At 37.6% G+C, this 19,153-nt stretch overlaps 1 protein-coding gene and 1 pseudogene across 1 annotated transcript in view; one reads left to right on the top strand and one right to left on the bottom strand.

The window, feature by feature from the left end:
- Nucleotides 1–5,529: 5,529 nt before the first annotated feature.
- LOC118537256 (small ribosomal subunit protein uS10 pseudogene) lies at nt 5,530–5,923 on the bottom strand (annotated as a pseudogene).
- Nucleotides 5,924–8,797: 2,874 nt separating this feature from the next.
- The window catches only part of EFCAB5 (EF-hand calcium binding domain 5), a 125,947-nt gene continuing 115,591 nt past the window's right edge, over nt 8,798–19,153 (top strand). Inside the window, exons 1-2 of the mRNA XM_078066365.1 lie at nt 8,798–8,822; nt 10,118–10,694. Coding sequence (XP_077922491.1) covers nt 8,798–8,822; nt 10,118–10,694 — 602 coding nt within the window. The remainder of the gene's footprint in view (nt 8,823–10,117; nt 10,695–19,153) is intronic.

Genomic DNA, 19,153 nt, shown 5'->3' with positions numbered 1-19,153 from the left:
TTATTCATTGCTATTGTACAGAAACACAACTGACTTTGTGTGTTGGTGTTGTATCCTGCAACCTTGCTGAATTCATTTATTAGCTCTAGTAGCTTTCTTGTGAGTTATTCAATATATTCTATATATAGGATATGTCACCTATAAATATAGGGTTTTTTTTTTTCTGATTTGGATGCTTTTTAATTTCTTTTTCTTTTCTAATATTTATGGCTAGAACTTCCAGTACAATGTTGAATAGCAGCTGTGAAAGTGTGGAGTATAGGGATAGAGGGTACATACCTCAATATCATAAAAGTCATCTATGAAAAACCCACAGTGAATATCATTCTCAATGGGGAAAAACTGAGAGCTTTCCCCCTAAGGTCAGGAACGCAGCAGGGATGTCCACTATCACCACTGCTATTCAACATAGTATTAGAAGTCCTAGCCACAGCAATCAGACAACAAAAAGAAATAAAAGGCATCCAAATCGGCAAAGAAGAAGTCAAACTCTCACTCTTTGCAGATGATATGATACTTTGTGTGGAAAACCCAAAAGACTCCACCCCAAAACTGCTAGAACTCATACAGGAATTCAGTAAAGTGGCAGGATATAAAATCAATGCACAGAAGTCAGTGGCATTCCTATACACCAACAACAAGACAGAAGAAAGAGAAATTAAGGAGTCAATCCCATTTACAACTGCACCCAAAACCATAAGATACCTAGGAATAAATCTAACCAAAGAGGCAAAGAATCTGTACTCAGAAAACTATAAAATACTCATGAAAGAAATTGAAGAAGACACAAAGAAATGGAAAAACGCTCCATGCTCATGGACTGGAAGAACAAATATTGTGAAGATGTCAATGCTACCTAGAGCAATCTACACATTTAATGCAATCCCTATCAAAATACCATCAAGATTTTTCAAAGAAATGGAACAAATAATCCTAAAATTCATATGGAATCAGAAAAGACCCCGAATAGCCAGAGGAATGTTGAAAAGGAAAAGCAAAGCTGGTGGCATCACAATTCCGGACTTCAAGTTCTATTACAAAGCTTTAATCATCAAGACAGTATGGTTCTGGCACAAAAACAGATACATAGATCAATGGAACAGAATGGAGAGCCCAGAAATGGACCCTCAACTCTATGGTCAACTAATCTTTGACAAAGCAGGAAAGAATGTCCAATGGAAAAAAGACAGTCTCTTCAACAAATGGCGTTGGGAAAATTGGACAGTCACATGCAGAAGAATGAAACTGGACCATTTCCTTACACCACACACAAAAATAGACTCCAAATGGTTGAAAGACCTAAATGTGAGACAGGAGTCCATCAAAATCCTAAAGGAGAACACAGGCAGCAACCTCTTGGTCCTCAGCCTCAGCAACTTCTTCCTAGAAACATCGCCAAAGGCAAGGGAAGCAAGGGCAAAAATGAACTATTGGGACTTCATCAAGATAAAAAGCTTTTGGACAGCAAAAGAAACAGTCAACAAAAGCAAAAGACAACTGACAGAATGGGAGAAGATATTTGCAAATGACATATCAGATAAAGGGCTAGTATCCAAAATCTATAAAGAACTTATTAAACTCAACACCCAAAGAACAAAGAATCCAATCAAGAAATGGGCAGAAGACATGAACAGACATTTTTCCAAAGAAGACATCCAAATGGCCAACAGACATGAAAAAGTGCTCAACATCACTTGGCATCAGGGAAATCCAAATCAAAACCTCAATGAGATACCACCTCACACCAGTCAGAATGGCTAAAATTAACAAGTCAGGAAACGACAGATGTTGGCGAGGATGCAGAGAAAGGGGAACCCTCCTACACTGTTGGTGGGAATGCAAGCTGGTGCAGCCACTCTGGAAAACAGTATGGAGTTTCCTCAAAAAGTTGAAAATAGAACTACCCTATGACCCAGCAATTGCACTACCCCAAAGATAACAAATGTAGTGATCCAAAGGGGTACATACACCCCGATGTTTATAGCAGCAATGTCCACAATAGCCAAACTATGGGAAGAGTGAAGATGTCCATCAACAGATGAATGGATAAAAAAGATGTGGTATATATATACAATGGAATATTATGCAGCCATCAAAAAACCCCCGAAATCTTGCCATTTGCAATGACGTGGATAGAACTAGAGGGTATTATGCTAAGCGAAATAAGTCAATCAGAGAAAGACACGTATCATATGATCTCACTGATATGAGGAATTCTTAATCTCAGGAAACAAACTGAGGGTTCCTGGAGTGGTGGGGGGTGGAAGGGATGGGGTGGCTGGGTGATAGACATTGGGGAGGGTATGTGCTATGGTGAGCGCTGTGAATTGTATAAGACTGTTGAAGCACAGACCTGTACCTCTGAAACGAGTAATACATTATATGTTAAAAAAAAAAAAAAGATAGTAGGACGGGAAAAATGAAGGGGGGGGAATCGGAGGGGGAGACGAACCATGAGAGACTATGAACTCTGAGAAACAAACTGAAGGTTCTGGGGGGGGATGGGCTAGCCTGGTGATGGGTATTAAAGAGGGCACGTATTGAATAGAGCACTGGGTTTTATACGCAAACAACGAATCATGGAACACTGCATCAAAAACTAATGATGTAATGTATGGTGATTAACATAACATAATAAAATTAAATTAAAATTAAAAAAGTGTGTATCCTTGTCTTTTTCCTAATCTTAAGGGGAAAGTTTTCAGTCTTTCACCACTAAGTATGATGTTAACTGGGGTTTTAAATAAATATCATTTATCATTCTGAGGCATTTCCTCTCTGTTTCTAGTTTTCTGAGGAGGTTTTTTTTTTAAATCATGAAATGGTGTTGGATTCTGTCAAATACCTTTTCTACATCAGTTGAGGTGATTATGTGTTTTTTTTCCTTCATTGTATTAATGTGATTAATTACCCTGATTGATTGTCTTATGTTGGATCACAATTGCATTTCTGGGATAAATCTCACTTGATCATGGTAAATAATCCTATGACTATGCTCTTGGATTTGATTTGCTAATATCTTGTTGAGGATTTTTGCATCTGTATTCAAAAGGAATATTGGGGGCGCCTGGGTGGCTCAGTCGTTAAGCGTCTGCCTTCGGCTCAGGTCATGATCCCAGTGTCCTGGGATCGAGTCCCGCATCAGGCTCCCTGCTCAGCGGGAAGCCTGCTTCTCTCTCTCCCTCTCCCACTTCCCTTGCTTGTGTTCCCTCTCTCGCTGTGTCTCTCTCTGTCAAATTAATAAATAAAATCTTAAAAAAAAAAAAAAGGAATATTGGTCTGCAATTTTCTTTTCTTGTGGTGTCTGTATCTGCTTTTGGTATCAGAATAATGCTGGCCTCATAGAATGAGTTAGAAACCATTCCGTCCCCTTCAATTCTTTGGGAAGAGCTTGGTAAGGATTGATTTTATTTTATTTTATGTTTATTTTATTAAAAAAATATATATATATTTTTTAAGTAATCTCTACACCCAACGTGGGGCTCAAGCTCACAACCCAGAGACCAAGAATCACACACTCCACACTCCTGACTGAGCCAGCCAGGGACCCCTGATTTTAATTCTTTAAATGTTTAATGGCACTGTTGAAGCTATCCAGTCCAGGACTTTTCTTTGCTGGGAGGATTTTGATTACTGATTCAATCTCTTTACTTACTATAGGTCTGTTGAGATTTTCTGTTTCTTTTTGAGTCAGTTTAGATAATTTTTGTGTTTCAAGGAATTCGTCCACTTATTCTAGGTTATTCTTTTTATCTCTGTGAGACTGGTGGTAATGTTCTCACTTTCATTTCTTATTTTAGTTATTCATATCTTTTCTTTCTCTTTGCCAGTCTAGCTAAAGGTTTGTCAATTAGTTGACCTTTTTAAAAAATTAACTTTTGATTTTATTGATTTTCTCTACTTTTTTTCTATTCTCTATTTTGTTTATCTCCATTCTAATCTTTATTATTTCCTTCCTTCTGCTGCCTTCCTTCTGCTTCAGTTCTGAGTTTATTTTGCTCTTCTTTTTTTAGTCCATTAAGATGTGAAGTTAGGTTTGCAGCACCTGGGTGGCTCAGTCAGTGGAGCCTCTGACTCTTGGGTTTGACTCAGGTCATGATCTCATGAGTTGTGAGCTGGGCTCCAAGCTCAGCAGGGAGTCTGCTTGGGGATTCTCTTCCTCTGCCCCTCCCCCAACTCGCGCATGTATGTGCGTGCCTTCTCGTGCACTCTTTCTCTCAAATAAATAAATAAATAAATAAATAAATAAATAAATCTTTAAAAAAAGATGTGAAGTTAGGTTATTGATTTGAGGTCTTCTTTTTTTTTTTTTAATGTAGTCACGGCTCTAAGTTTCCTTCTGAGCACTACTTTCATGGTATCCCGTAAGTTTCAGTATGTTGTATTTTCATTTTCATTCATCTCTAAGAATTTTCTATTTCCCTTGTGATTTCTTCTTTGGTTCATTGGTGTTTAAGAGTGTGTGTATTAAAAAAAAAAAAAAAAAGTGTGTGTATTTAGGGGCGCCTGGGTGGCTCAGTCGTTAAGCGTCTGCCTTCGGCTCGGGTCATGATCCCAGGGTCCTGGGATCGAGCCCCACATCGGGCTCCCTGCTCTGCAGGAAGCCTGCTTCTCCCTCTCCCACTCCCCCTGCTTGTGTTCCCTCTCTTGGTGTGTCTCTCTCTGTCAAATAAATAAAATCTTTAAAAAAAAGAGTGCGTGTGTTTTTAAAGTATCACAGATTTGTGAATTTTCCAGTTTTTCTTCTGTTACTGATTTCTAACTTCATCCTGTTTTGGTCAACAAGATACTTTATGTGATATCTATGTTTTCAAATTTATTGAGATTTATTTTGTGGCCCAACATATGATCTATCTGAAGGATATCCCATGTGCATTTGAGAAGAATGTGAATTCTGTTGTTGTTGGGTAGAGTGTTTCTATATGTCTATTAGAGATAGTTAATTTTTGTCTATGATGTGAGGTAGAAGTCCAACTTCATTTTTTCCCAGGTGGATATCCAGTTTTTATAGCACCATTTGCTGAAGAGACAATTTTTTCCCCATTGAATGATCTTGGCACTTTTGTCAAAAATTAGTTGGTCATGGATCTATGGGTTTAGTTCTGTAGTTTCAATTCTATTACATTTACATATGTCTATCCTTCTGCCAGTACCAAAAGTTTTATGGTTTTTTCCATATTGGTCTTAACACATTTTTGTTTGGTTTATCTCTAGATATTTTCCAATTTTGTTGCTATTATAGAAAGAAACTTTGAAAAATTATATTTTTAATCAGTTATTGCTAATAACTAGGATATCTCTCTATATATAGTTAGATTTTTTTAACAACTGATAATCTATTTACTTTTTTTTTTTTTAAGATTTTATTTATTTGTCAGAGAGAGAGAGCACAAGCAGGAGGAGCTGCAGGCAGAGGGAGAAGCAGGCTCCCCACTGATCAGGGAGCCAGACACGGGGCTCATCCCAGGATGCTGGGATCATGACCCCAGCCGAAGGCAGTGGCTCAACCGACTGAGCCACCCAGGTGTCCTGATAATCAATTTATTTAAAAGGTTGATTTAAGCATCTGCAAGGGTGACTTCAACCTCAATTTTTGGCTCAATACTGATGGAAGTAATCTGCTTAACAATCTCAGAAGGACTGTGCAAATCAATGAGTCGCTTGTGGATCCTTATCTGAAAATGATCCCTAAGTCTTAGAACCTTCACCGCAAGGAGTTTTTCTTATATTGATTCTCAGAGTCTTGGTAGGCATCCGAACTGGTCCTTTCACTTTGTGATTCTTTACTTTTTTGCCTCTGATCAAGTAAGGCAGCACATACTTTCTCCAAAGATTTTACATTGTGGTTGGTTAGAGTAATTCTAATTTGGTGAATCACCACCTCTTGTTCCATGGGTGTCTTCCTGGTGTCCTTAAAAGCCATGGACGAGGCAAGGTTTCTGACGGACTTGTTCCTCCAAGAAAGTGAACAGTGGTGAGTCAGGAGCTGGAGGTGTGTGTCCAGAGTTCTGCTATAGGTCTGACCTCATCTTCCTTAAAGAACTATTTTTTGTATTTTAATCATGTATCTTGCATTAGTTATTTGGTTCTTTTTTTAAAAAAATGTGGTAAAATGCACATAATATACAATTTACCATTTAAACTATGTTGAAGTGCACAATTCAGTGTCATTAAGTAAATTCACAATGTTGTTCAACCATCACCACTGTCTAGTTCCAGAAATTTTTCATCATCCCAAACAGAAAGTGCATTTGGTAAGCCTTTTAAAGCTCAAGATTTGTATCTTTCTTCAATACTAAGAGATTTTCTTGCATTATCTCTTTGAATATTTCCTTACGTCTACACTCTTGGTTCACTCCATTTAACATTTGTATAAGATGAATATTAAAAGTTCTGGATCTATCCTCCATTCTCTTATTTCCTTTGCCCTTTTTATCTGCTTTGGCCTGGTCTTCCAGTTTGCTGGTTAGTTGTTCAGTATTTTCTGATCTTCAAGGCAATGTAATTGATGGTTTTGTTGACAGCAATAATTCTTTTTCATTTCCAAGTGATTTCTCCCTTTCTTTTTTGGTTTCTTGAGTTTCTTTTTTAAAATAAACTTTTATTTAAAAAAATAAAATAAAATAAAATAAACTTTTATTTTTAGAATACTTTCAAATTTACAAAAACATTATGAAAATAATAGAGTTTCTCTTTATCCCACATCCAGTTATGCCTATTATTAATACCTTGTATTAGTGTGGTACATTTGTCACAATTAATGAGCTATATGGGCTAAAGTCCGTATTTTATCCAGATTTCCTTTGTTTTGTTTTTTTAAGATTTTATTTATTTATTTATTTATTTATTTATTTATTTAAGAAAGAGAACAAGAGATTTCACAAGTGGAGGGAGGGGCAGAGAGTGGAGATAGGGAGAGGGAGAGAGAATCTCAAGCAGAGTCCACACTGAGAGTGGAGCCTGACATGGGACTCTATCTCATGACCCTGAAATCACAATCTCAGCTGAAACCAAGAGTCAATCGCTTAACCAGCTGAGCCACCGAGGCACCCCAGATTTCCCTAGTTTTTATCTAGTGTCCTCTTACTGTTCCAGGATACCATATTATATTTAATTGCCATGTCTGTTTAGAGTTTTCTTTTCTCTGACAGTTTCTAAGATTTCCTTGTTTTTGATGACCTTGACAATGCTAGGCCGTGTTATCAGGTATTTTTGTAGAATGTCCTTAATTGGGATTTGTTTGATCTTGAAATTATGATTAGATGGGGTTATGGATTTTGGGGAGTAAGACTACAGATGTTAAGTGCTGTTCTTATCATATCCTATCTAGCATACTATATATGCTATCAACATGACTTTCCATTGTTGATGTTAATTAATCTTGATCATCTGGCTAAGATAGTTTTTGTCAGGTTTGTCCACTGAAAAGTTATTATTTTTCCCCCTTTTCCGTATTGTACTTTTGGGAAGAAGTCACTGCGCACAGCCTATAATTAAGAGGAAGAGACTTAGGGCACCTGGGTGGCTCAGTCAGTTAAGCATCTGACTCTTGGTTTTGGCTCAAGTCATGATCTCAGGGTTGTGGGATGAAGCCCCGTGTTGGGCTCTGTGCTCAGCCAGGACTCTGCTCCAGATTCTCTCTCTCCCTCACCCCTCCTCCCCTTTCTCTCTCTCTCTCAAATAAATAAGGGGTGCTGGGTGGCTCAGTTGTTAAGCGTCTGCCCTTCAGCTCAGGTCATGATCCCAGGGTCCTGGGATCGAGCCCCATGTGGGGCTTCCTGCTCAGCGGGGAGTCTGCTTCTCCCTCTACCACTCCCCCTGCTTGTGTTCCCTTTCTCACTGTCTCTCTGTGTCAAATAAATAAATAAAAATCTTTTAAAAATATATAAAAATATATAATAAAAATTAAAAAATAAATCTTAAAAAAAAAAAAAAAAGAAGAGTTATTATGCTCTACCTCCTGGAAGGCAGAGTATCTACCTAAATTATTTGGAATACTTCTGCCCAGGAGATTTGTCTGTTTTCCCCCATTTATTTGCATATATCAGTACAGACTTATGGATATTTATTTTATACTTGGTTTAGAATCCAATACTATTTTATTACATTGCTCAAATTGTTCCACCTTTGGCTGTTAAGAGCTCTTTCAGTTAGCTGCTGTGTGCCTTTGCCATACCCCAATCATTGTAGTGTTTGTCTGTCTATCTGTCTGTTTGTTTTTGAGCACTTCTTTACTTTCTGGCACTACAAGATACTCTAGCCTCATTTAGTATTTCCTTCTCCAGTCCTAGAATCAGTCATTTCTCCAACAATGTGTCCTGATTTTTAAAAATTGGAGAATGATACTAGAAATCAAGATCTGAGCACTAGATGTCCAAGATCTCTTAATTGTATTTTTAAATAACATTCATAACATTCTTTTTATTTCTTCTGACTTCTCTGCTCTGAGGATATTAATTACAATTCTTTTGGAGACTCCTTGCATTTATTAATGGTATTTCCTTGGGTAATATTAATTATTGTATTTGTTGGATTTAGTCATGGAGGTAGTTTTCTTTAAATATTTAGTGATTCTTTTATGCGTACTTATATTTGCATTTGGGAATCCCTGTTTGCTTTTCTATAGCTGGAGTTTCTATTTTCTGTACATTGCTGCCAGTGATTATGGAGGAGGCATAAGGTGTACAGACAGTGAAGTCTGTCAGCAATTCATTTTCTCTTTGTGTGGAGGCATTACCCTGCCTCTCTAGCCCAAACCCTCTTGTCTCAGTGCGGGGGTGAACACCTCTGATGCCTAATGTTTAGCTCAAATGGGGATGAAGGTACACAAATGATCAATCATTCCCCTGCTACCCACATGTACATCCTTTAAACTTGGGGTGCCTCAAAGCTGCTCCCAAATTTCATAGTGATCTTCTCCTGTATTTTTTTAGTCCTATAGTTTCCTCAATCATCTAATTCTACCTTCCTTTCATTTTTCAGAGACCTTCAAAATTTCTGACTACTGAAGACCCCTTTCATGATTGCCAGTTTTCTTATGTTTATGTTAACACCACACACACACACACACACACACACACACACACACACACACCCTTTTTTGTCATTTATAGAGATTTTGATAGGTAGGGAATATAAGTGCCTGTTCTCACTCCACTGTCTTGGTCTAATATCTCAATACTGCATTTTTAAAATGGAAACCTGAAAGAGGCTGGAAATATGAGAGTGGAAAGAAATATATTTAAATATATATGTGTGGTAGAGTCTCTTCACTGCCTACTCAGCAGACATTTTCTCACCTTTTTGTCTGCCAACTGAGCCTCAATTTTGCAGCAGATAGAAATCACTTGATGTCAGGAACTTATTCTAAACCCTGGCATGAAGGAATAAATTATGATTAGTCAAAACTATTCATAATAATCCCTTTTTCCGGGTGCCTGGGTGGCTCAGTCGTTAAGCATCTGCCTTCGGCTCAGGTCATGATCCCAGGGTCCTGGGATCGAGTCCCACGTTGGGCTCCCTGCTCGGCAGGAAGCCTGCTTCTCCCTCTCCCACTCCCCCTGCTTGTGTTCCTGCTCTCGCTATCTCTCTCTCTGTCAAATAAATAAATAAAATCTTTAAAAATAAAAAATCCCTTTTTCCTTAACCAGTTATTGGTCTAGGGATACACATGCAACTTAATAAGGTCAATGAAATGTAAAGGAAAATTTTGGAGCAGGGAGTCTGGGACATTCTCTTCTTATATAATAAAGTAGAACCACAAGAAGAGAAAACCCGTTTGTTCTCAATTCTCTTTTCCTAGAAGGAAGTGATGCTGGGAGCTGCAATAGCTACCTTATAATCCTCAGGTACAAGCACAAAAAATGAATAAAGAACAATAGAAACAGGCTAGGTACTTAATGAAAAACAGTGAGCTGCTGAATGACTTCCGATTAAGTCAACAATTAATGTCCTTAGGGTGAAAGTCACTGTTATCTGATTTTCTGTTACTTTCAGCTGTGTTTGAATACACCATGTAAATGGATATAAAAAACTTTTTTTCTAATAATATTCTAAAGTAACATAGATTAAAATCTACTTCTAATATTTCTTACATTGCACTTTTTTTCCTCCTCAGAAATACACCTGGAAGGGCAGACAAAAACCTCAATTTGTTCAATAAAGGACTCTAACACTAGAGTCTCAAAAACTTTGGTGGTTAGAAAACCTGCAAAAGTGATTTTCAATTTAGATCCAACTGCACTGAACTCAAAGCTAGAACAGCCATGGAAGAAAAATTTTTTCGAAAGATTGGAAGCAAGAGCCCAGGCAATGCAGCAGAAAATAATAGATAAGGACAATCTGAAGAAAGAACTAGAAAAAAAGGCTGAAAAAAAACTCCCTAGGGATAATTTGGCCAAAGAGTGGTTTAATGCTGAAAACATGACATTGAACACTCGTGCATATTTGCTTGACAAACTTCTGCCTACCTTAGTTCCTGGAGTGGAAAAAATGTTAATGCAAGTGGAAAAGAAGAAGCTTCGGGCAGAAGTTGATAATACAACCAAGTTTAACCCAATTAATCATTTGGGGGAATACTTAATGAGAAACAATCCTTATTATATCAAAGACTCAGGAATGTCTGGTTATCAAAGGGTGATGAGGGATGTCACAGAAGCCCTGAAGATACATGTTCCCAACACTACTGGCAACAGGTACAATTTTTTATATTTTCAGTTGATGATCTAGGTCCTTATATTGAAAGCAAGTAGAACAATAACATAATCATACAAACAGGACTTAAATAATTTTGTAATTATTCAGAAAGTATTTATTGAGCTGCTAGTATGTGTTTCACTATTTAAAAGGCACTATGAAGATTAATGAAGCATATTAAACAAGGTCCTTGAATTCATGGATTTAGTTATTTCACTATGATCCAAAGTGTATATTTATTCGCTTATTATCTGTCTCCCTGCACTGGAAAGTAAGCTATATAAGAGTAGAGACTTTCTGAAAATTTAACTTTTCAGATAGGCAATATATTCACTTGGTTCAAAAGTCAAAACGTATAAGGAGTTATACAATGAAAAGTTCCTCTCCCATTCTTATCCTCCATCTACCCAGTACTCCACCTCTGCCATAAACAATGACTGTTCTTCATTTTCAGTGAATTTTTCCAGTTTCTTTATACATACAGAAGTAAATGCAAATATAGATTCTAAATTTTCTTCTTTTTATATAAGACCATCTGACTGAGTTACAAATATTTTCTTCTGTTTTTTACTTGCTATTTATATCTTGTCATGCAGAAGATATTTTATTTCTATGTGGTTGAATTTATTTACTTTCATTTTATGACTTCTGGATTTCAAGCCATTGTTACTTTCAGGTAGTAAAAGAATCCTCCCATTTTTTTTTCTGGAATTTTTATTATTTTAATTCCCATTTTAAGTATTGATCCATTTGGAATTTACCCTAGCGTAAGATGTAAAATACGAATCCAACTTTTTTCCTTTTCAAAAATGGCTATATGGTGATCCCAACGACAATTGTCAAATAGTCTATTTTGCCCCACTGCTTGAAACTTTATTACTAAATTCCTATATATTTTAGAGTGTATTTCTGCACTTTTCTTTCCTATCCCATTGATTATCTCCCTGTTCATGCACCACACTGTGCTGCTTTAGTCACTGAGACTTTTTTTTAATTATGTTATGTTAATCACCATACATTACATCATTAGTTTTTGATGTAGTGTTCCATGATTCATTGTTTGTGCATAACACCCAGTGCTCCATGCAGAGCGTGCCCTCTTTAATACCCATCACCAGGCTAACCCATCCCCCCACCCCCCGCCCCTCTAGAACCCTCAGTTTGTTTCTCAGAGTCCATCGTCTCTCATGGTTCGTCTCCCCCTCCGATTTCCCCCCCTTCATCCACTTACTGATTTTTTGACTTTATGTTGGTGTGGAAGTGGTATGTGTTCAGTAGAAATCATACTTTGAATTTTGAATTTTGATCTTTTCCTGGGCGAGCAATATGCAGTATGATGCTCTCCTGTGATGCTGGGCAGTGGCAATGAGCCACAGCTCCCAGTCAGCCACACAGTCATGAAGGTAAATAACCCATACCCTTAAAACGATTCTGTACACATACAACCATTCTGTTTTTCACTTTCAGTACAGTTTTCAGTCAGTTACATGAGATAGTCTACACTTTATAAATAGGTGTTTGTTAGATGATTTTGCTCAACTGTAAACTAACTTAAGTGTTCTGAACACATTTAAAGTGGGCTCGACTGAACTATGATGTTGGGTAGGTTGGGTGTATTAAATTCTTTTTCTACTTAGGATATTTTCAATTTATGATGGGTTTATTGGAGCGTACCCCTATCATAAGTTGAGGAAAATCTGTATTTCAATAATTCTGACTGTGCTGGTCCTCACTATTTACTCTTTTATTTTGGTGTTTTTACTTCTTCTTTTTTTTTTTTTTTAAGATTTTATTTATTTACTTGAGAGAGATAGAGAGAGAGCATGCACACAGAGGGAGAGGGTGAAACAGACTCCCCGCTGAGCAGGGAGTCCTACAGGGGGCTTGATTCCAGGACCCCAGGATCATGACCTGAGCTGAAGGCAGACACTTAACCAACTAAGCCACCCAGGAGCCCCGTGTTTTTGCTTTTTAATATGAACTTTAGGATTGATTCATCTACTTGAAAAAAAAAAAGGAGAACAACAAAACAAACCTTGTAGGAATTTTTATTGAACTCCGTTTAAATTTATTTATTAACTTAGGGAAAATCAACATCTTTAATGACAAGTGTTTCTATCTGAGAACATGTCTTTCCATTTATTCCTCTTATTTTGTATTGATCATTGTTGTCGTAAAGTTTTTTTCATTTAAGCTTGCATTTCTTGTTAGGTGTATTACTAGGTATTTTATTATTTTTTTATTGCCATTGTAAATGGGACTTTCTTCTTTCATTACACTTTCTATCTATATGTAGTTTGAATACATGAAAGCTATTAATTTCTGTAAATTTTTGTACTCTGCTACCTTACTGAGTTCCATCATTAATAGAAAAAGTTTATTTTTTGTTTTTATTAAAAGATTTATTTATTTATTTGAGAGAGAAAGAGAGAGAGCATGCATATGAATGGGGAGGGGCAGAAGGAAGCAGATTCCTCACTGAGTGTGGTGCCCGACACGGGGCTTGATCCACAACCGTGAGATCACGACCTGAGCCAAAACCAAGAGTTGGATGCTTAACCAACTGAGCCACCAAGGTGCCCCTGTTTATAGAAAAATTTTTGTTGATCATTTGGATTTTCTAGCAAGGAAACCTTATTATCTGCAAGTAATAGGAGTTTTCCTTATTCATTTTCAATTTTAATGCTTGCAATATCTTCCTCTTACCTAGTTACATTGGCTGGCTATTACTTCCAATAGAATGTTAAATAATTGTGATGATATGGACATCCCTGTCTTGTTTATGACTTTAGTAGGGATGATTTCTTGTATTATTGCCTCATCATGAGCAGTTTTTAAAAACTATATATTAGGGCGCCTGGGTGGCTCAGATGGTTAAGCGTCTGCCTTCGGCTCAGGTCATGATCTCAGGGTCCTGGGATCGAGTCCCGCATCGGGCTCCCTGCTCCTTGGGAGCCTGCTTCTCCCTCTGCCTCTCTCTCTCTCTCTCTCTCTGTCTCTCATGAATAAATAAATAAAATCTTTAAAAAAAAAAAAAACTATTAACACCATAACTCTACTTTCTTTGGATCTGAAAAATATATATTTTATTACATTAGAAAAAAAGTGCTGGGTGCCTGGGTGGCTCGATTCGTTAAGTGTCTGACTCTTGATTTTGGCTCAAGTCATGATCTCAGGGCCCTGAGATCAAGCCTGGCCTTGGGCTCCACGCTGGGCGTGGAGCCTGCTTAAGATTCTCTCTGTCCCTCCCACAACTCTAAAAAAGAAAAAAAAAAAAGAAAGAAAGAAAAGAAAAGAAAAGAAAAATGTGCCTAATTTCTATATTATAGAATGATTTTTTAAGTTTACTTTATTTTATTTTATTATTTCATTGTGGTAAATGTATTCTTTAATCCTCTTCCCCTATTTCCCCCACCCCCACACCTACCTCCTCTCTGGTAACCATCAGTTTGTTCTCTATAGTTAAGAGTCTGTTTCTTGGTTTGTCTCTCTCTCTCTTTTTTCCTTTGCTCATTTGTTTTGTTTCTTAAATTCCACATATGAGTGAGATCATATGGTATTTGTCTTTCTCTGACTTATTTTGCTTAGCATTATACTCTCTTGCTCTATCCATGTCATTGCAAATAGCAAGATTGCATTCCTTTTTATGGCTGAAGAATATTCCATTGTATACACACCACATATTCTTTTTTTTTTTTTTAAGATTTTATTTATTTATTTGACAGAGAGACACAGCAAGAGAGGGAATACAAGCAGGGGGAGCGGGAGAGGGAGAAGCAGGCTTCCCACTGAGCAGGGAGCCCGATGCGGGGCTCAATCCCAGAACCCTGGGATTGATCCAAAGGCAGATGCTTAATGACTAAGCCACCCAGGTACCCCTATACCACATATTCTTTATCCATTCATCTATCGATGGACACTTGGGCTGCTTCCATAGTTTGGCTATTTTATTTTATTTTATTTTTTTTAATTTTTTTATTGTTATGTTAATCCCCATACATTACATCATTAATTTTAGATATAGTGTTCCATGATTCATTGTTTGTGCATAACACCCAGTGCTCCATGCAGAACGTGCCCTCCTCAATACCCATCACCAGGCTAACCCATCCTCCCAACCCCCTCCCCTCTAGAACCCTCAGTTTGTTTTTCAGAGTCCATTGTCTCTCATGGTTCTTCTCCCCCTCCGATTTCCCCCCCTTCATTCTTCCCCTCCTGCTACATTCTTCTTCTTCTTTTTTTCTTTCTTAACATATATTGCATTATTTGTTTCAGAGGTACAGATCTGAGATTCAACAGTCTTGCATAATTCACAGCGCTTACCAGAACACATACCCTCCCCAGTGTCCATCACCCAGTCACCCCATCCCTCCCACCCCATCCCCCACTCCAGCAACCCTCAGTTTGTTTCCTGAGATTAAGAATTCCTCATATCAGTGAGGTCATATGATACATGTCTTTCTCTGTTTGACTTATTTCGCTCAGCATAATACCCTCCAGTTCCATCCACGTCGTTGCAAATGGCAAGATCTTATTCCTTTTGATGGCTGCATAATATTCCATTGTATATATATACCACATCTTCTTTATCCATTCATCTGTTGATGGACATCTTGGCTCTTTCCACAGTTTGGCTATTGTGGACATTGCTGCTATAAACATCGGGGTGCACGTAGCCTTTCGGATCCCTACTTTTGTATCTTTGGGGTAAATACCCAGTAGTGCAATTGCTGGGTCATACTGTAGCTCTATTTTCAACTTTTTGAGGAACCTCCATACTGTTTTCCAGAGTGGCTGCACCAGCTTGCATTCCCACCAACAGTGTAGGAGGGTTCCCCTTCCTCCGCATCCCCGCCAACATCTGTCATTTCCTGACTTGTTAATTTTAGCCATTCTGACTGGTGTGAGGTGGTATCTCATTGAGGTTTTGATTTGGATTTCCCTGATGCCGAGCGATATTGAACACTTTTTCATGTGTCTGTTGGCCATTTGGATGTCTTCTTTGGAAAAATGTCTGTTCATGTCTTCTGCCCATTTCTTGATTGGATTCTTTGTTCTTTTGGTGTTGAGTTTGATGAGTTCTTTATAGATTTTGGATACTAGCCCTTTATCTGATATGTCATTTGCAAATATCTTCTCCCATTCTGTCAGTTGTCTTTTGGTTTTGTTGACTGTTTCCTTTGCTTTGCAAAAGCTTTTTATCTTGATGAAGTCCCAATAGTTCATTTTTGCCCTTGCTTCCCTTGCCTTTGACGATGTTTCTAGAAAGAAGTTGCTGCGGCTGAGGTCGAAGAGGTTGCTGCCTGTGTTCTCCTTTAGGATTTTGATGGACTCCTGTCTCACATTGAGGTCTTTCAACCATTTGGAGTCTATTTTTGTGTGTGGTGTAAGGAAATGGTCCAGTTTCATTCTTCTGCATGTGGCTGTCCAATTTTCCCAACACCATTTGTTGAAGAGACTGTCTTTTTTCCATTGGACATTCTTTCCTGCTTTGTCAAAGATGAGTTGACCATATAGTTGAGGGTCCATTTCTGGGCTCTCTATTCTGTTCCATTGATCTATGTGTCTGTTTTTGTGCCAGTACCATACTGTCTTGATGATGACAGCTTTGTAGTAGAGCTGGAAGTCTGGAATTGTGATGCCGCCAGCTTTGCTTTTCTTTTTCAACATTCCTCTGGCTATTCGGGGTCTTTTCTGGTTCCATACAAATTTTAGGATTATTTGTTCCATTTCTTTGAAGAAAGTGGATGGTATTTTGATGGGGATTGCATTGAATGTGTAGATTGCTCTAGGTAGGATTGACATCTTCACAATATTTGTTCTTCCAATCCATGAGCATGGAACGTTTTTCCATTTCTTTGTGTCTTCCTCAATTTCTTTCATGAGTATTCTATAGTTTTCTGAGTACAGATCCTTTGCCTCTTTGGTTAGATTTATTCCTAGGTATCTTATGGTTAGTTTGGCTATTTTAAATAATGCTGCTATAAACATTGGGGTACATGCATCCCTTTGAATTAGTGTTTTTGTATTCTTTGGGTAAATATCCAGTAGCGTGATTGCTGGATCATAGGGTAGTTCTATTTTTAACTTTTTGAGGACCCTCCATACTGTTTTCCTCAGTGGCTGCTCCAGTTTACATTCCCACCAACGGTGCACAAGGGTTCCCCTTTCTCCACATCCTTGCCAACACCTGCTGTTTCTTGTATTGTTGATTTTAGCCATTCTGACAGGTGTGAGGTGATATCTCATTGTAGTTTTGATTTGCATTTCCCTGATGATGAGTGATGTTGAGCATCTTTTCATGTGTCTGTTGGCCATCTGGATGTCTTCTTTGGAGAAATGTCTGTTCATGTCTTCTGCCCATTTTGTAATTGAAATATTTGGGTTTTGGGTATTGAGTTGTATCACTTCTTTATGTAGTTTGGATACTAACCCTTTATTGGGTATGTCAGTTGCAAATATCTTCTTCCATTCCGTAGGTTGCCTTTTAGATATGTTGATCATTTCCTTCACTGTGCAGAAGCTTTTTATTTTGATGTAGTCCCAATAGTGTATTTTTTTTTCTTTTGTTTTCCTTGCTTCAGGAGACATATCTAGAAAGAAGCTGCTACAGCAAATGTCAGAGAAGTTACTGCCTGTGCTCTCTTCTAAGATTTTTATGGTTTCAGGTCTCACATTAAGGTCTTTCATCCATTTTGAGTTTATTTTTGTGCATGGTGTAGGAACTTAGTTCAGTTTCATTCTTTTGCATGTTGCTGTCCAGGTTTCCCAACACCATTTGTTGAAGAGATAGTCCTTTTCCCATTGGATATTCTTTAACTCTTCTTTAAATGTTCGGTAGAATTCACCCTTGAAGCCATCTGGCCCTGGACTTTTGTGTTTTAGGAGTTTTTTTATTATTGATTCAATTTCATTGCTGGTGATTGGTCTGTTCAAATTTTCTATTTCTTCCTGCTTTAGTTTTGGTAGGTTATGTTTCCAGGAGTTTATCCACTTCTTCTAAGTTGTCCAATTTAATAGGGAAATAGGTTTTCATAATATTCTGTTAAAATTGTTCATATTTCTGTGGTGTTGGTTGTTATTTCTCCTCCTTCATTAGTAATTTTGTTTATTTGTGTCCTCTCTTTTTTTTTTAATGTATCTTGCTAGAGGTTATTTAATTTTGTTGATCTTTTCAAAAAACCAGCTCCTGTTTTCACTAATCTATTCTATTGTTTTTAGATCTTTTAATTAATTATTTTTTTCAAATAAAAGGGCTCACATATTTATTACCAAACCAACCTACTGGTGCAGAAGCGAGAAGTAAGTAAGAGAGAAAAATCATTTCCCTGATAAAACATGTCTATTGTCCAGGTAACAGTGATGTTTATAGAGTGGCAGGATACAAGCACAAGACCTTCATGCAGCATAAATATGTGTGCCATCTCATGTGCTATCCCTTATAGACCCAGCTTGATTCTTCTCTAATGTCTCCTCTTGGAGTTGTACCTGATTTTATTACCAGTTCATCTGAATCCACTGGGGAATGGGACAATTCTGCCTTTGTTTCTTGGCCTGGGATCACTTGATCCTGAAAGTCTTTTGAGAAAACATGATGAGGAACCTTCAACTGCACACACCACAATGGCAGAGAAAAGGATAACTGTTCTATTGGGGTTTTTTTAGTTTTTATATTATTTATTTCTGCTCTAATCTTTATTATTTCCTTCCTTTTGCTGGGTTTAGGTTTTGATCTTCTTTTTCTAGTTCCTTTATAGAGTGATTTTTAAAAAAGCTTTTATTTATTTTTTTGAGAGAGAGAGCACAAGTGGGGGGAGGAGCAAAGGGAGAGAGACAAGCAGACTCTGTGCTGAGCATGGAGTCCAACGTGGGGCTGGATCTCACGACCCTGAGATCATGACCTGAGCTGAAATCAATAGTCAGACACTTAACCACACTGAGCCGATTTTTAAAGCTCAAGAACGATTGTTAATTTTGTCAAATGTTTTTTCAACATCTGTGGAGATGATCACTTGGTTTTCACCCTAGACCTGTTGATAATGAATTTTATTAATAGATTTCCTAATTTTGAGATATTGGAATTCCTGAAATAGCTCCCACTTGATTGCTATGTATTTGGTAACATTTAAATATGTTTCCTAATAATAAGACAAAATAAATGTTTAATTCTTTCCTTTTAATTACAAATTTTCAGAATATTATATATTATATCTCTAAGTCTCTATGCGTCTATGTATCTATCTATCAATAGGCACCTCGAGGAGCAACAAATGAAAGATTTTTTGGGGGGGCTCCTACCCAGCCTCAGTTGGTTAAGCGTGTGCCTTTGGCTCAGGTCGTGATCCCAGGTCCTGGAATCGAGTCCTGCATCAGGCTCTCTACTTGGCGAGGAGCCTACTTCTCCCTCTCCCTCTACGTGCCACTCTGCCTATCTGTGCTCTCTCTCTATCTCTCTGTC

Source organism: Halichoerus grypus, chromosome 2 (assembly GCF_964656455.1).
Source record: "Halichoerus grypus chromosome 2, mHalGry1.hap1.1, whole genome shotgun sequence".
In the NCBI taxonomy this organism is placed as follows: domain Eukaryota; kingdom Metazoa; phylum Chordata; class Mammalia; order Carnivora; family Phocidae; genus Halichoerus; species Halichoerus grypus.
This window is presented reverse-complemented; position numbering and strand designations above follow the sequence as displayed.